Source organism: Phyllostomus discolor, chromosome 3 (assembly GCF_004126475.2).
Source record: "Phyllostomus discolor isolate MPI-MPIP mPhyDis1 chromosome 3, mPhyDis1.pri.v3, whole genome shotgun sequence".
Taxonomy (NCBI): Eukaryota; Metazoa; Chordata; class Mammalia; order Chiroptera; family Phyllostomidae; genus Phyllostomus; species Phyllostomus discolor.
Window position 1 is genome coordinate 186232255 of NC_040905.2, and position 27386 is coordinate 186259640.

General features: G+C 42.3%; 1 protein-coding gene across 3 annotated transcripts; it reads right to left on the minus strand.

Moving 5' to 3' along the window:
- Positions 1-6305: 6305 nt before the first annotated feature.
- HEMGN (hemogen) lies at positions 6306-17144 on the minus strand. Of its 3 annotated transcripts, none has more exons than XM_036021960.1 (5): positions 17126-17144; positions 16264-16390; positions 14461-14554; positions 8355-9394; positions 6306-7004 (listed from the first exon to the last, which is right to left on the minus strand). In XM_036021960.1, exons 2-5 carry the CDS (start codon positions 16340-16342, stop codon positions 6898-6900), a joined length of 1320 nt encoding a protein of 439 aa, XP_035877853.1. In that variant the 5' UTR covers positions 16343-16390; positions 17126-17144; the 3' UTR covers positions 6306-6897. The 3 variants fall into 3 exon arrangements, with proteins under 3 accessions (XP_035877853.1, XP_035877854.1, XP_035877852.1); XM_036021961.1 differs by lacking the exon at positions 17126-17144 and having other exon boundaries at positions 8355-8921; positions 8994-9394; positions 16264-16710; XM_036021959.1 differs by lacking the exon at positions 17126-17144 and having other exon boundaries at positions 16264-16709.
- Between the last annotated feature and the right edge of the window lie 10242 nt (positions 17145-27386).

Here is a 27386-nt window from a genome sequence, read left to right on the forward strand (position 1 = left end):
CCATGCCTGGCGCCTGCGCAGTATCTGTACCGACAGGGTGGTGCCAAATTAGCAGGCGCAGGGAGTGGGGCGCAGGCGCCGGGGGTGCGCAGTCGGCTCAGAGACTACTTTTACGGTATAGAGCTATATATTAGGCTCTGTTCGTCTTTACAACCGATGTCTCAGTTGTCTCACACAGACCCACTGCAGTTGTCAGGGCAGTCGGCGATTCCCAAGTTCCCGCGCTTTCCAAGGGAGGGGGAAGCACGCCAGTGGAGCCTTAAAAGATGTCGGTCTCCAAATAACTAACCTACACCATCTAACAAGTGACGCTAATTTTTAAAGAAAAATATTGCGTATGTGCAATCAGCACATAGCAAAATGATTGGATGTTAGGAAATGTTTGAAATTCTCCTTGGGTGGTGAGAATATCCATACATTTATACTTGTATATATGCGCCCATTTTTTTCCCCATAAGAAGGATGATTTGTCGTGAAGGAACCCAATTAAACCTTATTTCAAGTCAAATGGATGGGGAACCCCATACCGCATTAGGGATTAAAAAGTGGTTATTGTTTCTTGTGCTCCCTACCTCAAGGGAACTAAAAAGAGAATAAAATTGAGTCAGCATGCCGTTTACATCGAAGGGATTATGGTCGTTTGGGGGCGCCTCTGAAAAGTTGAGAACCAACAAGAATCCTTTTTTTGTCCTGTGCAAAGACCAGTTATCCCTTCACGGAAAACCTATCCTTTTACCCACTTAATTGTAGCGTCATTCCTCACCTACTTAATCTACTTTAAATTTCTGTATGCATAATCTGTTACTGGGCTTTTAATCCTGTTGTTCCACGTGCTGCTGATGGGAGGGGCGGGGGGGGGGGGACATATTGCCTGCAATTTAAATTATTAAAAAGCATACAAGTCTACAGATTTAAAAGCTTAACAATCACGAAAATTTAAAAAAAAAAGACTGTTTCTAAACCTGTTCATTTGTCACTAGTACAAGACAACCAGCAGAAAGAGGAGCCAAAGATTTAGAGAACACTGTGGTTTGGTTTGGTTTGTTTTTTCACAGGCACTTTAAAATGTAATGAAATTCACATACGTGTCCTCTGATAGGTCTTTTCCACATGAAAATTTAGAAAATAATGTTATTCTGTTTCCAGTTGGAAGCAGCTCTGTGTAGCTGAAGAAACGTGTTTTGAGAATTGCTGAGCTACAGAGACGTTGCAAAACTGGGGTGGTAATAGCTGTGTTTGCCACTAGGTGGTGGTGCTGCGGAAAGTGACAATCTGAATTTGTGGACAGAATAGTGTAGAAAATGAGAGGCATTTGTCTTCCTGGCCATAGATCTCATATCTTATGACAATCACACAAAAAGTACGTTAGTTACCAAGTGTGACAAGTACTGAAATGCAAAACAGACTTGGAGATGGAGTAGATTGCTACCTCTTTTAAAGGTAAAATTTCTCTATGTAAAACAGGAACTTAAATATATAGCACTTTTAATATATGATTTGAGTTATATATCCTGTCTAGAGTTACATATATGATTATTTGTAGTTTGTAAGACAATCCTTTCTCTGGAGGTAGGACTTAGGAATCTGACCTAAAAAAACAACCTCAATGATTCTAATCGAGGTGGTCATAGCCTGCAGGCTGAAACACACTTTGGTATAATGACTCCAGCTTTCACTTGAGTGGAGGATCCCTTTGGAAATCAAGTAACGTTTTGGACCTTCTCATTTCATTATGTTAGATTTAATAATATAAGGCTCATGGTTTTCGGTTTTGGTTTTGTTTTATTTTGTTTTGTTTTTAGAACAACCATTGTACTTACCCTGAAAGGAGGGCAGCACAAGGTAAGGCTAGATAAGTTCTTATAAAACTTTAATTCTGACTGTGACCTCAAGGTTCTAAGCCAAGAAAAAAAAAGGGAAATATGCAGATGCTCCCTGGTGTTTGAATAAGAGTGAGAAAACAGAGGTTGTATGTAAATAGGGAGTAGAGTAAAGAGGGCAGGCAGAAAGGGTCCTAAAAGGGAGAAAGAGAAAATCCCTTCTCCCTCTAATGCACTAAATGCCTCATTCTCTCTCCTTCCCCATCCTTGTTCCCCTGTACATTGTATACATGGAAGTCTCTTAAGGTTCCTCTTAAAGCAATGCTAGATAGAACTTGAGATTTCAGTTCACTCCTTTTCCTCTAATCTTGACCATTCTGGCAGGGGAAATTGAGACAAAATTTCCAAAGATTGAGCACTATCATGAAAAGCACTGAGGCAGTTAGATGTGACTTTGGGTGAGTGGCCCAGCCTCTCTGAGATTAGCCCCTCATCTGGAAAATGGGCTGATAATAATTGCCCAGCCTATTTCAGACTCTCATACAGCTCAAATTAAGGAGTATATTTGAAAGTATAAATTCTTAAGTGTCATGAAGATATAAGGGACTATCATATGATATGATATGCTGCCCTCAGTGTCACTTGAGTCATATAATGGGGTATGAGGATTATTGTACAATTAACATATCCTGGGGGGGTGGAATTTTAAAGTTTGTCGGTGAGGGTGTAGCAAATAGGAGGCAAATAGCATTGTAACTTCCCACAACACCAATGGTCTTCAAACCTAGCTCTAGGTGCACATTAGAATTGTCTGGAGAGCTTTTAAAATACCCTATGCAATGTTGTATCCTAGATTGGATCCTGAAGCAGAAAAGGACATTAATAGAAAAACTAATGAAGTCTAAATAGACAGACTGACTTCCAGCCAAGATGAGGTGTAGGTAGTCACACTGTGCCTCCTCACACAACCAAAAGAAGGACAACAACAAATTTAAAAATAAAAATCAACCAGAACTGACATAAAATCAAACTGCATGGAATTCCAACAACAAAGGAGTTGAAGAAGAAACATTCATCCAAACCGATAGGAGAGATGGAAATAGGCAAATGGGTGGAGAGGACTCACAGCAAGGCAGCAGCTAGAGAACCGGGGGAGGCGGTGGTTTGCAGATTGTGCGGCCCCACATTCACTTGCAGATAAATCGAGAGGAACAACTGGAGAGTGAGACAGACTACACAACCCAGGGCTCCAGTGTGGTGAAATAGAGCCTCAAACCTCTGACTGAAAACACATGTTGGGGTTGAGGCAGCAACAGGAGAAACTCCCAGTCTCACAAGAGAGTTTGTTGGAGAGACCCACAGGGTCCTAGAATGTACACAAGCCCACCCACACGGGAATCAGCACCAGAAGGGCCCAATTTGTTTGTCAGTAGTGGGGGAAGTGACTGAAAATCGGCAGAGAGGGGAGCAAACACCACTGTTCTCTCTCAGACCCCTCCCCCACATACAGCATCACAACGCAGCAACGTGGGTTGTCCTGCCTGGTGAACACCTAAGGCTCCACCCCTCACTACATAACAGACATGCTGAGACAAAAGAAAAAAAAATGGACTAAATGAAATAACAGATCAAAGCTCCAGAAAAAATATAACTAAGTGACAAAGAGATAGCCAACCTATCAGATGCACAGTTCAAAACACTGGTAATCAGGATGCTCACAGAACTGGTTGAATATGGTTGCAAATTAGAGGGAAAAATGAAGGCTATGAAAAGCAAAATAAAGGAAAATGTACAGGGAACCAACAGTGATGGGAAGGAAACTGGACTCAAATCAATGGTATGGACCAGAAGGAAGAAAGAAATATTCAACCAGAACAGAATGAAGAAACAAGAATTCAAAAAAAAATTATGAGAGGCCTAGGAACCTCCAGGACATCTTTAAATGTTCCAACATCTCAACCATAGGGGTACCAGAAGGAAAAGAGGAAGAGCAAGGAATTGAAAACTTATTTGAACAAATAATGAAGGAGAACTTCCCCAATCTAGCAAAGGAAATAGACTTCCAGGAAGTCCAGGAAGCTCAGAGAGTCCCAAAGAAGTTGGACCCAAGGAGGAACACACCAAGGCATATCATAATTACATTACCCAAGATGAAAGATAAGGAGAGAATCTTCAAAGCAGCAAGAGAAAAGGAGACAGTTACCTACAAAGGAGTGCCCATCAGATTGTCAGCTAATTTCTCAAAAGAAATCTTTCTGGCAAGAAGGGGCTGGAAAGAAGTATTCCAAGTCATGAAAGGCAAGGACCTACATCCAAGATTACTCTATCCAGCAAAGCTATCTTTTAAAATGGAAGGGCAGATAATGCTTCCCAGAGAAGGTCAAGTTAAAGGAGTTCATCATCAATCAGCCCTTATTATAGGAAATGTTAGAGGGACTTATCTAAGAAAAATAAGATAAAAAATATGAACAGTAAAATGACAACAAACTCACAGTTATTAACATCTGAACCCCCAAAAAAACATAAACAAAAAAAACTAAGCAAACAACTAGAACAGGAACAGAATCACAGAAATGGAGGTCACATGGAGGGTTACCAGGGAGTGGGGGGAGGAGAGAGCAGGGGAAGGTACAGAGAATAAGTAGCATAGATTGTAGGTAGAAAATAGACAGGAGGAAAATAAAAATAGTGTAGGAAATGTAAAAGCCAAAGACTTTATATGTAAGAAATAGTGTAGGAAATGTAGAAGCCAAAGAATTTATATGTAAGACCCATGGACATGAACTAAAGTGGGGGAATGTGGGTGGGAGAGGGTGTGCAGGGCAGAGGGGAATAAACAGGAGTAAAGGGGACAACCGTAATAGTATAATCAATAAAATATATTTTTAAAAAAGAAAAAAAGTTAAAAAAAGAAAGAAATCTAAATAATATCTGTAGTTTGCTTAACAGTAATGTAACAATCTTAGTTTCATAAGTTTCGATAAACGGACCATGGTTATGTAAGATATTAAATTAGGGCAAACTGGGTGAGAGGTATACAGGAACATCTGTACTATCTTCACTTTTCTAGAATTCTAAAATTATTCCTCAAAAATTATTTAAATCAAAAGTAATTAAAAATAAATGTACCTGCCCTGGCTGGTGTGGCTCAGTGGATTGAGGGCCAGCTTGTGAACAGAAAGGTTGTCAGTTTGGTTCCCGGTCAGGGCACATGCCTGGGTTGCAGGCCAGGCCCCCAGTTGGGGGTGTGTGAGAGGCAACCAACTGATGTTTCTCTTCCACACATCAATGCTTCTCTCCCTCTCTTTCTCCCTCCCTTCTCTTCTCTCTAAAAATAAGTAAATAAAATCTTTAAAAATAAATAAATATACCTGTCTCTGGATGTCACCCTCGACAAGGGAACAGAAACCCCGGGGAGGTATCTGAGCATGTGCAACCTTGAAATCTTCCCCAGTGGCTCTAATATAACAGGAGGGTGAGAACCACTGTTCTACACCATGAATGCTTGAGAGACTGGGATTGTCTTGTTCTTCACGGTAGCCCCATACCTAGCACAAGGCCTACATGGAGGGCTTGCACAATTGTGCCCTTGCTGAACCAAAGCTTATCTGTAGAAATCTTCTTTGAGTCCTCTGTTACAACAGAAGGGAAACTGAAACAATACCCTCAAACCCCTGCAAAATTTACCCAGAGATTTTTAAAAAGTATTTTTTTTAGAGAGGGGTTGGGGAGGAGAAAGAGGGAGAGAAACATTGGTGTGTGAGAGAATCCATCAAATTGCCTCTCACATGCCCCCAACCAGGGACCGGCACACAACCCAGGCATGTGCCCTGACTGGAAATTGAACCGGCAACCTTTCAGTTCACAGGCCGCACTCAATCCACTGAGCCACACCAGCCAGGACTGTACCTGGAGGTTTTCAGACCTCTTTCTACCTAGAATAGTTCCTGCTCCTGGCCCCAGTCTCTGGTCATTCTTAGTTAATCCTGACCCTCATCACCAGATACTAAAATACTAACTACTGCCACTTCATTGTTCGAAAGTCTTTCTTATTTCCCCATATCCTAACAAATAAGTGAAGTACTCCAATAATACACTCTAATACACTCCATACACTCTAATAATACAAGATTTTCAGCTTATAAGCCTTCTATTCCACTTGGACCCTGCATGAACTGACCGTGTGGAGTGCTTGAATTCCCTCCTCTGTGTCACATACAGTGCGGTTATCCTTACCGATAATGCCGATCCTCTCCATCTTCCAAGGTCCCACTCGTGTAATTTTTTCAGGTCACTCAGCAAAAAGTAAGCATTCCCTTTAGTGTATCTACTTTAAATGGCACTAGCACTTACTATTTTTTTTGTAATTATTTATTCTCTGTTTTATTTCCCCATAAGACTAGATTCAACCCCTGGTCAGCAAGGACTATGTTATAGGTCTTCTAATCCTCAAAATGCTTACCATGATGTGGTCCACACAGTTCATTAAGCATGTAATAATGATTTAATGTACATTTTTCACAAATACAACATATAAAAAGTAAAACTAGAAAATCGAAACTCAAATACTCAAGTAAACTACATTCAACACTCCAAAATACCTTTGAGGGAGTCCCAGAATGATAAGAATTGTTCAAATTAGCTAGAAAGCCAGCTAAAGCCTGAATAAAATTTTGATGCTATTATTCCATTAACAGTCAAACACAGTTGACAGGAAAACTATATACTTATCCAAATTTTAAGTGTTCACACTCACTAACTTTTCTGCTCATAAGGAATAACCAAAAGAAATGTTTGCTATTAGGGGGATATTATTCAGCCCTCCCCTTTCCCATTTTTGAGTCTCCCCGTCACTCTCCTCACCCCAATCTACATACACATGCACACACACTGCAGGATGTTGTCGATGTGGTCAAGCCTGAAAAACACATTAGTGCTCTCTTTCAGATATGGGCTATACATGGAAAAAAAACACTACTCAAATATTAATGAACATTGTAGAGATTTCTACAATAATGTGAGAAAATCACATGTAACGATGTGTATTTTGTTGCAAAACTGTGATGGCTGAGCACTGCTAAAACAAAACATAACTATAGACATCATTTTCTGGCTGTATCTCTCGAGGAAGATTTGGAATTGCTGGTATCTCTGGTTCTTGTGCTTTGGGTTGTCCTTTCATTTCTGGAAAATCAAACAAAATACAGAAATAGGTTCAATAACTGGTATTGGGACAACTGACTGTCCATTGAGAGGGGAAAAAACTACCTCACACCTTGCATGAAAAGAAATTTCAGATTAGAGATTTAAATATTTAAATACCATAAATGTTGTGGAAACAATAGAATGTTCCTATAACCTTGGGATTACAAAGGGCTTTCTAAGTAGGACCCAGAGCAGGAACCATAAAGAAAAAGACAGGTTTGAACCACTAAAAACTAAAATTAAAATTTTGCCACATACATAGCAAAACCCACTATAAACAAAGGTAAACCACAAACAGAAACTGGAAAACTATTTACAATGTACATATAGGTAAAGGTTTAACAACTATTATTTAAATAGACTTTTAATGAGTCAGAAAAGATTAATATCCCAAATTTAAAATGAAACCAGGATTCAGACAGGCAGTTCTCAAAAGAAAAATATTCAAATTCATAATAATCATGAAAAGGTGTCAAATAACATTAGTCATCAAAAAAGCAGAAATTAAAACAATTAGGTTTTTTTTTAACATAGCAGGCAGGTAAAGATTTTTTCAACATTTACTTGGAACCCTACTAACCCCATGGTTTTGTTGCCCTTTTGTTTTAGGAGAAGAGAGCAAATAAACTATCAAAGAGATTTCTTTAGAAAACAATTCCCTGGAGATAACTCTGCTCTGGCAGCCTCACCTATTTCTGAAAGTACACTTTACAGCACCTACGAGATTCTCAGTTATGTCCCTGAGGCAACTCCCACTGAAGAAAGGTCACACTATTTTCAAAATGCTATGCTTAGGAGAAAGCTTTGCAGGAACAAATATTGAAATAGAAAGGGTTTCCGGTAAACATGGTACATCCTATTAACAGGGATCATATTTTACACCTTTTTAACTCCCTCAGTAACTTATGCCATGCATGTAGTTCCCTTTTGTTTGCCAGGAAATTTTAATTTTTGAGAAAAACTTGATTCAAGTTTTCTGGTCAATCTAAACTTAATTATCCCTGAAAAGATATTGCACACAATCATCTGACACTGGGTTCATTTTTCTTCGCTGGCTAAAGCTTGCCCAGATGGGTAGTGTGAACAGGGACCTACCATATGCACTTATATTTTCAATTATTTGCTTTTGGTTCTTTGGAAATATGCCACACACACATCGGTTGAATTAAAAACTAGCCAATGACATTAATGATACCCCTTGAGGTAACTGGGGATAACCTAGGGCAATCGAAGGATATAAAGCACCACTTTGAGGGAGGCATACCTATTTGGTGCTCTAATTATGAATGGGAACATGTCCCTGACTTGCCCCTTATGCATATCCCCTACCTGGAGGAAAAACATCCTTAACATCTTCTTGCTGTGTTTTAGGATGCTGGCCTTGGGGCCCACCTGCTACTTGGTTTGGTTCTGGAACACATTCTTTATTTTTACATGTCTTGGTGGAGAGGTCTTCCGGCCCAGGTGTATCTTGGTGTATGCATGTATCAGATGGACATTCTTCAGGAGCAGGCATTTCTTGGATTGTTTTATGAGAGAGGGCTTTAGGCACAGCAATTTCTTTAGGATATGCTTTATGAGAAAAGTGTTCAGGTTCAACTGTTTCATGGTATATTTTTGTAGGAAGGTTTTTAGGCACAGCTATTTCTTGTGTTTTAGGAAAAAAACTTTCAGTCCCAGCTATTCCTTGACCCGGTTCGGCAGTGTCTTCCTTGGGTTCAGCTTTCTTTTGGTATAAAACAAGAGCGTAGCATTTAGGCACATCTGGCTCGGGGTGTGCTTCAAGAGAGCGTCCTTCCATGTCAGCTCTGTCTTCATATGTTTTAGAAGGAAGGGCTGTGGCTACAGATGTTTCTTGGCACATTTTAGGGGAGAGGTCTTCAGGTTCAGCCATTTTGGAAGAATGGTCTTGAATTACAGCTGTTTCTTGGCACATTTTAGGAGAGAGGTCTTTAGGTTCAGCCACATCATGGCACATTTTGGAAGAATGGTCTTGAGTTACAGCTATTTCTTGGCACATATTAGGAGAGAAGTCTCCTGGTTCAGCCTCCTCTTGGCCTATTTCAGAAGGGTGGTTCTGTACTGTTGTTTCTTGGCACTCAGAAGAATTTTCCTGATCTATCATGCTTTCTTGACCTGTTGCAGAAAATGTTTTCTCAGGTACAACTCTTTGTGGGGAAGCTACCAGGCAGAGAGCTTCCATTACACTCCTAGGTAATTCATTTTCTTTCTCTGCAGGTGCTAGTGCTCTCTCCGTCATTTCCTTTTCTAATTGTGATTGAGGCTCCACCCTCAGTTCTGTATCGTGTTGTCTCTTTCTGCCTCTTTGATTTCCTTTTCCTGTTCTCTGCCGCTTGTGTTTTCTCTCTCTGTGGAGAGATCAGAATTAGTGTCAGCGATGGGGCTACAGAATTCAGATAAATGCGTGGTAGTAACAGTCTGCGACTCCCACCGTTCTGTCGCACGACCTTTGCACAAGTCAGTTCATCTCTCTGGGCCTCAGTCTCCTTGCCTGCAAAACGAAGGAGCAGTGCTAGATGCTCTCAGTTGTCAGGAGAGGGAATGCCCCTCGGGGAATTTTTGTCTCTGTCGCCTTGCTCACCAGGAAGTGCAGTGTGTGTGTGTCTGAGAGCATTATGCCCTAATCTCTCTGGGTTTAGCCTGGGTGAGTTAGTCCCACTGTGCCCTGGGGAAACTCACACAGTTGCGGTTCTAAAACCCTCAGTCCAGACACCACTCCTTGTCTGTGTAGCCCACGGGTGGATGATATATGTGGCCTTCTTATCTAACACAGTGTCTTGTGTAAAAAATGCTAAGTACTTACAATACACATCAAGTGAGAGATATACTGTAAGCTGGGTCAAAAGCTGCAAAAAAGCATTTCTTGAGGTTAACAAGCCTGGTGGAAAGGCATGCGTGGCCATATCGTGCCTACTCTGAAGTAACAGCTAAAGATCTAAGAGATGAAAGGTCACGCGTGGAAACCGCCGCCAACGTCAAATTGCTAGGTGCTGCAAATATAACCAAATACAGATGGCTAATACAGATGGGCTCGGGGTGGGGAGGGGGGGAAAAGGTACTATAAATAAGCCCTTCATCATTTTTCCAAATCTATTGAAATTCTGTCCCACACTACCCGCCCCATGGAGCCTTCTCTCACAGACCACAGGGCTGAAACGCTCTCCCTGCTCAGTGTGTCCGTGTGATTTATTAGGAGGATCATGCCCAAGGCAAGGCACAGAGGCTGCCCTAATCTAGTTATGTCAAAGAAACCTTCTTTTTTCATAAACTAGACATTCTTTAGTGATAAAACCAATGTCTTGTTATTTTTTTTTTAAATCCTCACCTGAGGATATGCTCATTGACTATAGAGAGGGAGAGAGCGGTGGGGGGTGGGCGGCGGGGGAGCCGGGGAGAGGAAGAAAGACATCAGTGTGAGGGAGAAGCACCGATCGGCTGCCTCCCATATGCACTGGACCAGGGATCAAACCCGCAAACGTTTGGTGTGCAGGATAATGCTCCAACCAACGGAGCCAGCCAGCCAGGACAAAAGCAGTGTCTTTCATATCTTTGTAGTGCTCATAGGTCCTTGCACACCTTAAAAATGTATATATGGATTGAGCGTGGGCTGCGAACCAAAGTGTCGCAGGTTCGATTCCCAGTCAGGGTACATGCCTGAGTTGCAGGCTATGGCCCCCAGCAACCGCACATTGACGTTTCTCTCTCTCTCTATCTCCCTCCTTTCCCTCTCTAAAAAAATAATAATAATAATAAATAAATAAATAAATAAATAACATCTTAAAGATTTTTTTAAATGTATATATACCTTATTTTGTGTATGTTTGAAATTCTTCATAGTAAAAAAAATTTAAAGATTACCTCACCAAAACCAATTTAAAGTAATATAAAACAGCTATATAGGTACCATATTTTGCTGTGTATAAGACACACCCACGTTTTTGGTGCACATTATACACGGATTCTTACACGCATGGTGTATAATCATTATACCCATGTATAATGCGAATCCTTATTTTTCCCTAAAAAAAATTGGGCAGAAAGTGCACATTGTACATGGCAAAATACTGGTAATAGGACAGTCAAAACATTAAAAATAAGTTAGAAGAAAAGATAATCTAAAAATGGTGATATGACACCTCAGCATTTTGAAGTGTAACTCCAAGTAACCAAGGTAACAAGATAAATTATAAAGTCCTTATTGTCCAATTATCTGAATTCTTTAGGAAATACTTTTTTCCCCTACATATTAAGTCCTAAATAATTTGTTAAGTAGATCTCTAAATGAGGAAATCTGAGTAATACAATGTTCATGTTCTTCCTGGTAGTTTTTCAAAAGATGCAAAAATATCCCTATGGTCCAAAATTTAATCTGTATTCTGTCATTTATCAACTATGTGATCATAGGCAAGTCACTTAACCTCTCTATGCCTTGGTTTCTTCATAGGTTAAATGGAGTTATGGTATCTCCCCAACCTCACGGGGTGGGTGTAAGAATTGCATGAATGAATTATCCAAACATAAAGTTAGCACTTTTGTATTCACAGAGGAATCACTTAGAGTGCTTCCTATGTACCAGTCACTTTTTAAGTAATTTCGTTATTCACATCAACTCGCCAGGTACTACTATCTCCATTTTGCAGATGACGAAACTGAGGCCCAGAGGGAGTGAGTAAATCACCTAAGATCGAACGGCTGGCAAGCGGGGGAGCCACACATCCAATCTGGTCATTATGGCTCCACCAGCCAGGCGCTTAGCCATTGCACTCTGCTGCTCCTCTCTGGAACTACTGAGGTTTCGCTGTGCGGTATGAGGTCAAGAGAACAGCTCTCAGTAGTACAGAAATGTGTCAGCAGAGCAGGACCAGCCAGCTGCCAAGAGGCTCGCCAAGGTGTTATCTACTTCAGTGACTTCCTCCGCCTCGGCGGGCTCCCTAGCTGGGCAAGCACAGAAACCCAGTTCTGTGATCACGCTGAGACAAGTTCCAATTATCAGGCCAGAGCTCATCAACCAGTTCAAGGAGACCGATCTGTAAACCCTTTTCTTGTTTTCTAGAAAACTTTATATTTATTTTTTCTTCTCTTTAACAAATTGTTGACACTATTACAGATATCCCCCATTTTCCTCTCCTTCGCCCCCTGCACCGAGCCTCCCCGCCACCTTCGCCACATTGTTGTCTGTGTCCGTGGGCAAGGCATATATGCATACATGTCCTCTGGCCGATCTCTTGCAGTCCCTTTCATCCTCCCTCCCTTCTGAGACCTACCAAAGACCCATTTTTAAATAAACAGGGGGAAATGCAAAGTCACACAGCAAAGAATACTTGGGCTGACAAATGAATTCACTCGTTCTCTGTAGCAAGTACTCGGGAGGCCAGTGAATGATCAGAAGGTTGCTTGGCAGGTATAGAGTTAGGGGAGCTGATAGGATACTCTTCAACGGAGTCCCCTGCCACAGGACCCAAGTACAGACGTTTCTGCTGAAACGTAATAAACACATTCCTGAAAAACCTCACTTGCTGAAGAATCATGCACTAGAAGTAACAGTACTTGTGTGGGAAAAATAGAGCTGGGGCAGATGACTCAAAACCCATACAACTTTTTAACACTAGCAAAAACAGTAACTGTTACATGAGATAACTTGCCTGGTCCAGACAGGTAGGTTATCTTGTCTAGGGGCTGCCTCGGGGGCTGCCTCGGGGGCTGGTAAAAAGTGCACACAGGCAACAGTGTTTAAGTGCAGGTTTGCAGGTGCAGAGATCATGCAAATAGGAGTGGCGCTCTGAGCCAGGGGAGCCGCCGTGAAGTTGGGCACAGAAGGAAGTGCAACCTGCCACCCTTCTCCTGGGGAACAGCCGTGGATGCAGCTAAAAAGGATCCTGCCTATAGAGCAGACAGGCTGAATGCTTTTTCCTTTCCTGCTAAAGGTTTTAGTTCTATTCCCGCTATTCTGGTTCCTGTGACTAGCAAAAATCAATGTCTACATTCTACTGACATATTCGCCTATTTGTTAATCACATGTGCGCTCCCTGGTTGCAGCAGAAAAGATGGTAGTCAGTCCTATCTGGCACAGATGCCCTTTCTTCAGAAGAGTGCTTAGATCAGTGGTTCTCATTTGGGGGTGATTTTGCCCCCTCTCTGCCTGCCCCAGGAGACATTTGACAATGCCTGTTGACATTTTTGGTTGTCACAACTAGGGGGAAGAGGGGAGTACCGTTGGCCAGAGATGCTGCTAAATATCCTCAATGCGCAGGACAGCTGCTCACACAAAGAAGCACCCTGCCCACAGCGTCATTCGTGCCGAGGTGCAGAAAGCCTGGCTTCGATGGATGCTGTGCTCCTTGGCTCCTGACCTCCCTCTATTCCATCCCCAAGCAAGCAACACCTCTGTTTTCACGGCCATATTCTAAACGGATGCAGTTTGATGCCACTTAATTTACAAATATATTCTGTACTCCCTCCCTGAGACGACAGACAGGCGACTTAGACTGGAGATGTAGGAACTCCCAACTCTGCTCTCGTGTCACTCATTTACAATATTTTGGTTTCCTCCATGCAGCGTTAATCACACCCAGTCGATAAGGATTACTAATAGAAAGCTTGGAGAACAACCTCAGAGATTTCCTCAGTAGTGTCCCTGCTCCCAACGAGATTCTTCTGTGTCTCTGCTACCAGAGTGGTTGGTCACCAGGCCTCTCTACAATATACAGCAGGGGTGTCAAACTCATTTTCCCCGGGGGCCACATCAGCTTTGCAGTTGCCTTCAATGGACCAAATGTAATTTTAGGACTAAATAAATGTAACTACTCCTTAACTAGGGCAAGGAGCTCTACATTTGGCCCCTGGTGAAAATGACTTTGACACCCCTGATATACAGGGTCCAGCAGAAGTAACGCCTGCTTGAGTGCGGTTGGTAGGGTGTGTGAATGTCTCGCATGAGATAGCAATTTGAATATTTCACCTAAAGTGTCATACGGTGTGGTTGAGTGTGACGTTGTTATGTTACAGAATTACATGCTTATGATTTTGTAATAATAGAGGGGTGTTATTTGTGCCAGGCCCTGTAATTTGGTTGCCTGGTGTTTTAATTAAAAAGATACTAGAGATAAAATTCTGTTCCTACCCACTTTACTAGCTGTGTTACTTTAGGTAAGAGACTTAACCCATTGGACACTTTGGTTTTCTTTCCTTCCTTCCTCCCTTCCTTCCTTCCTCCCTTCCTTCCTTCCTTCCTTCCTTCCTTCCTTCCTTCCTTCCTTCCTTCCTTCTTTCCTTCCTATAAATGGGGATAACAGCTCTGGATCTACAGGATGGTTGGAACGATAAAACACAGTGTGTGAAAGTGCTCGGCGGTACTTGGCACACAGCGTTTACTGGATAAGTCCCAGTTCCTTTTTCCTTTGCAAGGATACCATACCCAAAATGCCATTGTGAAGTTTGCTTTTCTTGTGCTTCGGCTTTTCTTTTTCTGAGTTGCTCTCTGTTTCGCAGATTCCAAGTTCCAATGACATCTGTGGGATCAAAATGGAAGTTAGAGGAGACAGACGAGTTGTGACACTTTCCAGCAAGAGTCCTCCAGCAGAGTGGCGGGATCCCTGTGCTGGGTGTCCACCTTCCCCTAGCTTTTTGGGGGCGAGGACTCGACCTTCTTTATCCTTCTACCACCAAAGAATGCCCAGGAGCAAACAGTAAACATTGGAAAATGCAAATGTCAGTATTTGCATGTAACTGTACTACTGACCTATTAATTCCTTCAAAGTAATTTTTACATATGGTGCAAAACTGAAAGAAAAAGTCAACCATGCTCTGCCATCCTTATCATGATAACCTGTTTTCATGTTATTCCTCATACCCATCTAGTTCTGATATTACCCAAAATTGTAAAGAGAGTATATGACAGTTTTATCATTTACTAAATTGTATCAGAAATATTTTCCATGATCTGGTCTTTGTAATTATAACTTTACTGGCTGCACGATACTTCATCAAGGTGATGTATTATCACTTACCCATTAGCTCTATTTGTATTGAACATGTAGGTTGTTGCCACTTATTTTATTTTATTTTTTGCCACTATAAATCAAACTACAATAAGCATACTCATGAATGTAGCTTTCTTTGAAGGGGGAGAATTTCCCATAGGATAGTGCTTCTCCAAGTTCTTTGGAACATTAAAGCTATCATCAAAAATGTTCTGCTCCCACCCATGTCTGAGGAAAGTGAGTGGGTCTTTGATGTAAAATTTATCAGAACCTGTGGAGTGATAGCAAATTTGCACTGGGACCCCCAAAAGATAAAGCATGCCCCTGGGATCATGGTACCTTTTGCTCTTAGGACAGAAGTTGTTAATGATGAACTTGGATGGGAAAAAATCATACCTTTATTTTTACCACTCTCTAATTAAAATCACTATTTTCTTCCACTATGAATGTAGGTAACAAACCAGGGTGGTTTTAGCAGCATGTGACTTTGTCACCAAAAGTAATTACAGGTTTTCTTTTTGTATAACATCACAGTTGTTCCAGTTACCTCAACTATATCATTTGAGGTGGTACAGTTGATTTCATACAATCATTATTAGATCCGCTTCGGGTCTTGTCACTTACTGCATCTATAAAGGTGCAAATATGTCACAATACCACCATTTTTCATTTTGACAAGTGTCTCAATTCTTTCCCTTGTAAGCCTATGTATTTACTTTTATATATTTAAAGTATTATTCTAAGGAGAAATTTAGGGGTTCATCAAAATGCCAAAGGAACCCATGGCCCCAAAAAAGTATAAAACACTAAACACTGTCTCAAGTCTTAGGATTCTGCAAACATTTGGAGAAACGCAGCTTTCGGATAGACCCAGGGAGTAAAATTAGTGACCCAGAAGAATCAGCACTACGGTTCTTGCCACCTATTGCCATACCTCCCAAAAATTATACCAGATTTATACTCCCATAGAAGTATACAGGTGTACTTGTTTTGCCACAACCATCCAGCGTTGGGCACTTTCACTCTCTTTCATTTAAATGTATTTCTTATTTCCTTGTGTTCCTCTGGCTTGTTAAAATTTTAGCACTAGAAGTCACCTCAGGAAGTTATACAGCCCTGATTCTTCCCTCCTGCGGTTATATGAATGAACTCAATCATGCCCTCCTTTTTCCATAAAAAAAAATAGGAATATAATCCTAGCCCCAATTCTTCCCAACAGCTACAACCTCTTTCATTACCTGGAACGTGGTTCTCTTCTTGATGAAGGTCCGATGTCTGGTGGGGCGTCAAATGAGATTGGTTCTTTCCCAAATCCATCTTGCCGCAATACGTTCCTGCTTGTTTGGTCTGACTTCCTCAAGCTGCCTTCTTAAAAAATATCAAAAGCAATCAACAGCTTAAACACACACATACACATACAAGTTCACTTGTCACTTGACTTCCCGCCTAAAAGTTTTATCTGGTGGGACCACAGCTGCTGGCTACTTCTACTTTCTTTATCACACTGCACAGGTATGAGCAGGGGTCACAGCTGCTGCCATGTCCTCACGCTCTAGCACAGCTGCTGGTTGTACAGGAGCCCCAGCCCCAGCCCCAGCCCCAGCCTGGCATGGCACAGCAGCCATTTGGTTTTGTCTGCCAAGAAGTGCCTGAGTCTGAAGATCTGCTTCGTGCGTGGAGATGGCATAATGTAGAAAGAACAAATGCAGAAGGAACACTAAGTCTGGGATCTAACCAGATCCATGTCCTAAAGCAAGTCACCCACCCCTTTCTGTGGCTCTCTTTCCCTATTTGACAAGTGGATAAAAATAGTTCCTGACTTGCAAGCCCCACACAGTCTTGTGAAAGTGAAAATAATGAATATGAAAATTATCAAGTGTGCCACACAGATGTGAAATTCATCTTACATTGTTTTTCTGCATGTGGCTTTTTTTTTTCACCTTAATCTGTTGCAAACTAATGTAAAGTCTTGCTACATTTGCTGTTGTAGAGTTAGAAAATAGCTGTAAAGAACCAAAATAGGAATTCAAAGCAAATTTGGTCCCTTTTTCTGCTAACTTGATCATTTACAACTGACTCAAGACAACTAGTGACACCCACTGTTCCTCAGCCAGGGAAGGTCAAAAAGCATTTCTTCACGAACATATCTATGTCACATCATGTCACGGAAATAAAGCTGAAGCGAAAGGAGTCACCCCATCTCCAATCAGCCCCCCTATCTGTGAAGGCAGAGGGCACAGAGAAGCACAGCAGCCAACTAAGGAAGGGACACTGAACACCTCCCGACATCCGCAGCCAGTCTGGGGGGTGCAGGGTCAACAATGTGTTCCGGAGTCACAGATTGACTTGAAGATTGCTTTCATTCCAGTGTCGCCACGTTCCTAATTCAATGACCTTAGGCCAGTTAGTCAGTCACCGAACCACTTTACCTCTTTACAGAATGGGGACAATATATTATCTGCCTCCTGGGGCTGGTTATTGGGATAACTGAATCAAATAATCTGTCTGAGGCATTTTATGTGCCTTACTTGTTAGCTGCTTTTATTAATAATAAAAATATAGGAGCCAGATTTTGGAAAACCAAGTCATAGTTTAAATGTATTTAAGAAACACAAAATTTGAAAGGGGTCCTTTGTAATATGAATAGGTGCCTCTACTTCCATAGACTCTTTTTTTAAAATGTATTGATTGATTTGAGAAAGGGAGAGACACACACACATTAATTTGTTGTTCCACTTACTTATGCATTCATTGGTCGTTTCTTGTATGCACCCTGTTTAGGGATTGAACCCAGAACCTTGGTGTATCAGGACAAGGCTCTACCAACTGACCTGCCTGGCCAGGGCTCCAGACAGTCTTAAGGCATTAGAACTGGAAGGGCCCCTGGGACCATCTAGTCCCTTCCCCTGTTTCATATACAAAGAAACTGAGCACTAAGGAAGGATTTACCTGTCCCAAAATTTCTTACTTATTGCTGGCAGCACCTCTTACTGATTATAAGACAAGCTATCGCCTCATGCTTGATTTTGCCCGGGTATGAACATGTGTGTGTGTTGTGAACATACACATTGACAAGTTTTGAGAATTACATAGCACACATACAAGTACCCATCACGAGTACTTAACAGGGGTTTTAACAAGCAGATCCTAATGCATTAGCTTTAAGTTTCTCAATTCCTCATCTTTCTCACAAGTCTTTATCTAAAAGTTCAGATAAGTTCAGGGAGTGCCTATTCAAAGGGAATCCTGTAAGGAATGGAAGGCATGCTTTGTAATTTATCTCTTGATTATTTTTGGATTTTCAGATAGAGGGTTTAAAAAAATCAAGTACAATGTAGTAGGTGTTCTGTAGGGTCCAGTGGCACAGCCTCTCCTATCACCCAAGCTGTGTACTCAAGGTGCGCCCTTTGTGTCTTCGTGTGGGCTGAGTACACCCTCCTCTTGTAGTTGAGCCTTGGTTGCTGTTGGCAGGTCAACGGGAGGGATTTACCCAGGCCAGTCAGCTGCAAGGATTAGCTGTGACCACTGACCACCAAGCTCTGCCCTCTGTGGAGGATCAGCTGTGTGGGGGCAGGGTGGTGGTGCTCCAACATGGTCTGTAGCTGTCCACTGGGTGTGCTGGCCCTGGGGTTTCCCAGGTGGTGCTGGCTAAGGTCAGCCCCCACCTATGTTTTGCCCAGGGCCACCCTGCCTGAGCTATGAAGCAATTTAAGATGGCTGCTAATTGTACTGGGCTTGGAGATTCCCAGGTGAAGCCAAACTATAAATCTAGGCTGGCTGCTGCTATGCCAGGCCTGGAGCTCACTGAGGCCAGCTGTTGCTTGTTTAAGAGGATTAAGAAAACTGTGAAGCATGAGCCAAGACCAGTTATTCATATGGAAAAGCAGCTTGGGTGGGCCCCATAAGCTGGGTGGGGCAGAGGCTCTGGGGATCTCCCAGACAAGTCAAACAGTGTTAGTCATGTTGATGGAGTCTCAGATATACCACCTGTTTGCTGGCTCTGTCGGGGGAGGGTTTAGAAAAGGGACAGTGGCCTATGCTTGCCTATGGTAGACACTTCAGTTCCTCCCTATATGCCACTGGTACCTTTCAACCTGATACTCCAGTGCTGGAGCTCAGAGGGAGTGAGTCTGTGTAGGTGAGTCTGTGTGTGGATTTTTTAAGAGGAACTGCTTGAGGCTCCAGAAGTTTCTTCCACTGACTCAATCCCCACTGGTTTATGCAGCCAGAAGCTGTGGTCAAAGCCGTCTACCTGATACACAGAAACAAACACAGGGAGGCTGACAAAATGAGAAGACAAAGAAACATGCCCCAAATGAAAGATCAGATCAAAACTCCAGAAAAAGAGCTAAATGAAATGGAGATAAGCAATCTATCAGATGCAGAATTCAAAACACTGGTTATAAGGATGCTCAAGGAACTTAGTGAGGACCTCAATAGCATTAAAAAAAAAATCTAGTCAGAAACGAAGGATACACCAATTGAAATAAAGAACAATTTACAGGGGAACAACGGTACAGTGGATGAAGCTGGGAATTGAATCAATGATCTGGAACATAAGGAAGCAAAAAACAACCAATCAGAACAACAAGAAAAAAAAAGAATCTCAAAAAATGAGGATAGTAAAAGCAGCCTCTGGGACAACTTCAAGAGGTTCAACATTTGCATCATAGGGGTGCCAGAAGGAGAAGAGAAAGAGCAAGAAATTGGAAAACTATTTGAAAAAATAGTGAAAGAAAACTTCCCTAATTTGGTGAAGGAAATAGACATGCAAGTCCCAGAAGCATGGAGAGTCCCAAACAAGATGAATGCAAAGAGGCCCACTCCAAGACACATCATAATTAAAATGCCAAAGGTTAAAGATAAAGAGAGAATGTTAAAAACAGCAAGAGAAAAGAAGTTAGCTATCTGCAGGGGAATTCCCATAATACTGTCAGCTGATTTCTCAGAAGAAACTTTGCAGGCTAGAAGGTATTGACAAGAAATATTCAAAGTCATGAAAATCAGGGACCCACAGTCAAGGTTGCTCCCCCCAGCAAAGCTGTCATTTAGAATCAAACAGCAGAGAAAGAAGAGCATCCCAGACAAGAAACAACTAAAGGAGTTCATTATCACCAAACCATTATTATATGAAATGTTAAAGAGACTTATTTAAGAAAAAGAAGATCAAAACTATGAACAATGAAATGGCAAAAAAATACACATCTATCAACAATGGAATCTAAAAAACATACTAAGCAAACAAGAGCAGAGACAGAATCATGGATACAGAGAGTGTTTTGATGGCTGCCAAATGGGAGGGAGGTGTGGGAGAATGGGGGAAGAGGCGAGGGGATTAAGAAGTACCAATAGGTAATTACAGAATAGCCACGGGGATGTAAGTACAGTATAGGAAATGGAGTAGCCAAAGAACTTAAAGGCATGACCCATGGACATGAACAATGGTGTGGGGATTGCCTGAGGGAGAGGGCTGTGCTGGGTGGAGAGGGGGCACAGGGGGGAAATCAGGACAACTATAACAATATAATGAATAAAGTACAATTTAGAAAATAAAACGTCAAATTCAAAGGAAAAGAAACTTTGAAAATTATAAAATAATATCATCTTAAAATTTGAACTTGCATTTTAAGCATTGGTGCCTTCCTTTATCTGAGATGTTTTAGTTCTTGCTGGTTAGGTTGTTTCTTAGGATAGCTCAATAAAATAACCTTATAGAATACTTCTGGGGCACCTCTCAGAAGATGTGGAAGTACTTCTTAAATAGGATTATCTTTACTCAGAGCTTGTAACACCCATTTCAACAATTCCACAAACCTACTGAACACCCACTCTGTACCACAATGAGCAAGGCTGTCAAGCCACAAAGATGAACAGATGTAGTCCCGGAGTCCTATGTACTGCAGGCTCACAGAGAAATGCACACATCTTTATTGTAAGGCAATATTTAAATGCTTTATTCCTTATTGCAACCTTCCTAAGTTGATCCCACCCCTGCCTCATGTTCTCTGTATCTAGAAGCAAAATATGGAGCCACTATATGAGGGTGGGGCCCCAAGTTAACAGTTAGGTAGGGAGGCAATATTGGGTGGAGGGGGCCAGTGGAGGGGGGACTTTGAAGCAAACTAGATTGGAAGTTTGGGCAAGGTGTCTCTGGTGTGATAAGCAGGCCAGAGCAGGAACTTGTCTGGGACAGAAAGAGCCGCACAGTAAGTTCACAAGCCATAGCTCATTGTCCCTTCTCTCTGTAGAAAACTCTAGAGTTGTTGCCAGAATGTGAGCTCTTAGGCATTAAAGGCTGGATATTTTTAACAAATGCTGCCTTGTTCTGGAGTTATTTGCATAAATATACAAAACCTCCCTCTAGGCCACAGACTCTTAGACTCGCCTCTCTATTTCCACAGTGGAGTCAGGTGGGAGGCTTGGCCCGCAGTGGTCCCCATGAACACCCTCGCTCCTGTGTGCAGGGCCTGCTTCATGGGCGTGCAGCCTGTGAAAGGGCCTTACACACTCAGAGAGGCTGATGCGACTGCAGCCTAATGATAGTAATAACAGCATCTGTTCCAGAACTCTCTATCATCATTCTCTGGCACTGCCCCATGTACTGGAGATACAGCAGTGAAAAGGCAAAGTCCCTGTCTGTACAGAGCTCACAGCCTAATGGGACTAGATAAACAATATGCAAATAAATACACTATGGTACATATCAGATGGTGATAAATGCTTTGGAGAAAAGTGAGCAGGGGATGACGGGAAGGGGAGTGAAGGAGGAAAGTTGATGGCGGTTGCTATTTCAAATCAGAGGGCTGGGGAAGGCTTTACTGATGGGGGGCAGTTGAGTGGAACTGAAGGAGGTGAGGGGTAAGCCAGACTGACGTCTGGGAGGGCACGCAGGCAGAGGGGTACCCACAAGTGGCCTGTGGTGAAGAAGTGGCTTGGTACCTCTTGTGGGGATTTCTACTCTGATTGAGATGCATAGTCCTGGGATGATTTGAGCAGAGGAGTGATGCGACCTGGCTTATATTTTTAAAGGATTGTTTTGGCAACTGTGTGGCGAGCACAAGGGAGGAGGGGGAAGCGTGGACGTGAGTTAGGGTTTGCAGCAATCCAGGTGAGAGACTTGGATTGTGATGCTGGCGGTGAAACGGTCAGATTCTGGAGCAGCTCACAAATTAGATGTGGAGAGAGATGAAGAGTCAAAAATAAGGGCAAAGATTTTCGTATGAGCAACTGAAAGAACCGAGTTACCATGAATGAGTGAGAGAGACTGAGGAAGCAGGCTTGCAGGAGATGGCCAGGAGTTCCGTTTCGGATGCGCTAATAGATTAGGGAGAAGACAGCAAAGGAACGGCAGGCGAGGCAGAGGAGAACCAGAACAGTGTAGTGTCCTAGAGGCCGAGTGGAAAAATGTTTCAAGCAGGAGAGGGTGATCAACTGCACCAAATTTTGCTAATAGGTAGAGGAAGGATTGAGAATTGTCTTCACAATTTACTTCAATTCATTATAGATTGTAGAGCCCCAAGAGGGTTAAATGGCTTGGCCAGGGCCACAGACAGGACCAGCCACATCATTTGCAGGATCTAGAGCAAAATGAAAATGCAGAGGTCCTCCTTCAAAGATTAAGAATTTCAAGATGGTTACAGACAAAAATTAAACCCAGCACAGGGCCCTACTTTCATAAGTATCTTACTGGATCTTTGCAGTAGACTTATGAAATAGCTATTGAATGTTATCAGTTTTCAGATCAAGACACTGGCTGCTTGGGCTGCTTTGTCTGTGGAGTAGCCCATTCTTTGTCTCAGTACTTCACCAATAATCTCACTTTTACCTTCAACTCTAAACAACAACAAAGAAGACAGAGTACAGAGGGATTTAACTAAGGTCACAGAGCTAGACTGGTTGGTCGAGCCTGGAACCTGAGCCATCGACCTCCAAGTCTGGCCTTCTTCCTACTAGCCCAAACTACATGTTGAGAGGGAGAATCACTTTCCCTCCTCCTGTCCCATCTGGAGAGGGTTAAGTATTCAGGCCTTGTTCCTGCATTTCAGAGGCTTGGCTGAGCTGGGTAGGTGTAGGAGGGAAGGAAGCATGTGGCTAAGAACTTCCTCTCCGAGGACTCTTTACAATGGGGGGTGAAGAGGGAGCCCTGGGTAGCATTATGACCTGGTAGAAGTGCCCCGGACCTAATGTACTTTTAGGCTGTATTGATAAAACTATGGCGCCCTGAAACCAGGGAGATCAGAGTCCTGCTACACTCTGGTTTGTCATTCCACACTTAAGAGTGTTACACTGTGAAGACCGGGTGAATAGTATTTGAAAACATATGAAAAGAGCAAGGGGTCTGGGACTCTACCATTTCCTGGCTGTGTAATTTGGGAGAAATCACTCAATTCTTTTGCATCCCATTTCTTCTCCTGTAAAAAGTAATACCTAATAGGGATTCTGTGAGAATAAGAGAGATCGTGAGTGCTTTTGATGAAGTGAAAAGCAGTGTGCAGACAGAAGTGTCATGAACTTGGGTGTTGTAAATAGTATTATTAGCCCGTTCTAATGATGCACCTGAGCATTTTCCTTGAGTGCATTTGGGTGGAAAAGACGAGAAAGGGAAGATATTGTACACTTCCTTTTCTTAGTGTTCCTTCCTTGCTAAAATACTTTTTCACATTGTTGACTTCTTTTCAGAGAGTGGATCTAGCTTTGTTTCCCTGCGTGGGGAAGGAGAGTTTCTTGTTTCCCTCTCTCTCAGTCTGTTGATGCATGATAAACGAGTCTGTCTCTGCTAAAACAGATGCTGCCATACACGTACAGATAACACGTTCTCAAACTTTAGAATGGCTGGCTGTAACCTGGCTTTCAATCTAGTTTGTTCCAAAGTCCTTGCTCTGGCCTCCTCCACTAATATTACCTTCAATTTCTTAGCGTGGAGACAAGTTCTCCTCTCTGGATGAACCTTAGTGAGCACTTATTTATCTGGGGGAGGACAACCTGTTCCCACCTGGAGCCACTTCGCATCGCTGCCCCTTCATTCCCAAACTTCCTGAACACATTGGATTTGAGCTACCTGTATGGTGACGTGTACTCTCAGTCCACCTCTTTTCCCACCCCACTTCTTCGTTCCTTCACATCTGCCCTTGGTTTTTGCTTCCACGTGTTTTGCTCTCATGAGCCATCAGTGGTTCCTTAACAGCCAAGTCCAGTGATGTCTTTTCAGTTCTCTCTCTCTTTGACCTTGCTGTACCTCATGATTCCTCTGATCACGTCTACCCTCCTCGGAACCTGCTCCGCCACTGGCGTCCGTGGTGGCACGTTCTTCACCTCGCTCCCTCCTCCTTATTCTTCTTCACGGGCTTCCTTTTCATTCCTCCAGAGGTGGAAGGGATTTCCCCAGGAGGATGCCCCCATCCTTCCCTCTTTACACTCCCACCCTTCTAAGACATCAACCCCACTATGTACCTTGAGCTATCAGCCTCTATAAAGAAATCTTCTGAATAAATATCTGAGTTCTAAGATCACATTTTAAAGGGCCTTTTTGGATATCATTCACTAACGGAATATCCCACTGCACCTCAAAATTAGCAAAAAGCAAAGACATTTCCCCCCTAAAGCCAGTCTCCTCTGTGCTTCATTTGTGCTAGAACAGGTGCACCATGCTCCCGATCATCTAGTTCTAAGCTTTCAGAATTGTTTTAACTCTGCTTCCCACACCCTGTTGGATGCAGTTCTGTGAGTTCGTTCTTCCCAGTGTCCTACAAGCTCATTCCCTCTTTTCCTGTCCCATACCATCATCCGAGAGGGGAGCCTCAACTTCTTATTGGAAATATTGGAAAAGCTTCCTAAGTGGTTTGTCTGCTTTCATCTCCCTTCACCCTAACCCACGCCACCATGTAAAATCAGCCAGGACATTCCCCGTATAGCTAGCTCTGAACAGATCACTTCCCTTTTTAGAATTCTGTAAAGACTCAGTGTAACCTGCAGAATAAAGACTAAATTTCCATCCTGGCTCAGTGGATTGAGCACTGGCCTGCAAACCAAAGGGTTTCAGGTTTGATTCCCAGTCAGGGCACATGCCTGGGTTGTGGGCCAGGTCCCCAGCAGGGGGAGCGCAAGAGGCAACCACATATTGATGTTTCTCTCCCTCTCTTTCTCCCTTCCTTCCCCTCTCTCTAAGAATAAATAAATAAAATCTTTAAAAAAAAAAAAGACTGAGTTTCCTATCTTGACATTTAAAGCCAACTTCCCTATATTCTCTAAAACATTACTACCCTGAAAAAAAACAATATTCCAATTAAACAGCGCTACTTAACCAGCCTGTGTGGCCTTGCCTCTATCTAACACCTGCAGTATCTGCATTCACGCCTCCTGGCTGTCAGGTGCTCTTCCCTGCGTCTGCCCATCCAGAGAGTGGGTGCCTTCCTCACAAAGTCTTTGGTGATGGTAATGAGGATGGTGAAGATATGTTAGCCCCTCTACAAACACTTGATAGGTACCTGACATTTTACATACATTATCTCACTCAGTTCTTCCAACTAATATTATCCCCATTTTACTGATAAAAAAATTATTTAAAGAAGTTAGGTTACATCCCAAAGTTAAATAAGCTCATAAGTGCCAGTTAGGGCTCAAAACCAAGGCTGTCTGACTTTCATGTTCATAGATTTAACCATCTGTCCTACTACCTTTTCCTACCTGGTAGCTTTCTGAACACATTTGATTTGAGCTACTTGTATGGTAAATATCACTGTATTTTTTATTTTATTATTCAAGTGTATGCATCTTTTCTACTATATCCATTCAGCAAACATTTATTGAACATTTATTTCTTGCCAGCCCATTTGCTAAAAACTGGAAACATACAGAAGAATTAAACAGGAGTCCTTTCCTTTAAGGAACTTAGTCTAATTGAGGATGATAGACAGTAAGTAAATCTGAGTTCAGAATACGATGCAGTGTAATAATTTTAATGCCAATGTGCCCAGATGTTCTGAGAGTGTGAATGGAGTGCTTTATTCTGCTGCCACAGAGGTGGAATGAGAAGGCCCCAGAGGGTGTGCTCAGTTGTTTGAGTGTCATCCTGCAGAGTGAAAGGCCCTGGTCAGGGCACAGTTCTGGGTTACAGGTTCAGTCCCCAGTTGGGGCGCATATGCAAGGCAACCAATGGATGTTTCTCCTTCACACTGATGTTTCTCTCCCTCTCTTCCTCCCTTCCTTCTCCCTTCTAAAAGGAAATAAAATCTTTTTTTAAAAAAGAAGTGAAGAGGTAAAGATATTCTAATTGTGCATATTATGGCTACAGTTCCCTTTATTCACAGCCACCTTGTGATGACCCTGCTTTGGCCAACAAGTACAGTTAGGAAGTGAAGAGCCCCTATAGGTACACAATAGTGTTACATATTTTTTCATTTTATAACAGTGTTTAGTTTTTCCCTCTTATTTATTTCACAGAAATAATAATAATGGCCAATATTTATTGACCACCTGTTTACGGTATGTCAGGCACTGTTCTAAGCACTTCATATATAATAGTTCACTTAGTCTTTACAACATCCTTCAAGGCCAGCACCATTGGTACGTCTACTTTATAGATGAAGAAAGTGAAGCACAGGCCTTGAACCTGGGTGCTAAGTCACATACTAGCAATATGTGACTTAGAGCAGAACATTTAGGCAGAGCTGGGTGGTCTGGAGCTAGAAGGTCATGTGCTTAACTACCTTGACTTCTACTTCACAATTCTACTTCTTTCATGTTTAATGAAATAAAGCAGCACTATATTTCCCCCTGCAATCTCCTCTCCTTTCTTCCCTTTTTTTTTCTCCCTCATGCTCTCCCTCTTTCTGCAATTTGTTGACTACCTACTCTGTGTCCCAAACTATGCAAGGTCCTAGGGATACAAAGGCAAATATATGCAAAAAAAATGCATACAGAGAAAATTAAGGGAACACAGAGGAGGGACAGCTAACCAAATGGAAAGATGGGGGTCAAAGAAGTCTTTCTGGAATAGGTGACCTTGAGCGGTTTTGAAGGATGCGTAGGAATTAACCACTGGGAGGCTAGGAGGAAACAAACACAGGCTCTGGAGCGAAGCCCAAGTTCATTCAAATCAGGTTCTGTGTGACCTTGGGCAAGCAACTTAAAATCTTCCAGCCTCATTTCCCTCATAGAGAATGGACATCATAACAACTACCTCTCAGGGCTATTACGCAAATTTAGAATGATGACTTATGAAAATCATGCAGCACGTAGTGGACCTTACTGCGCGGGCTGTTATGATTGTTCATATCGCAGTAATGAGAAGTGAAATAGGACCCCTAAATAATAAAGGTAGGCAAGGCATTAGAGTTACTTTATCCATAAAGAAATGGAGATC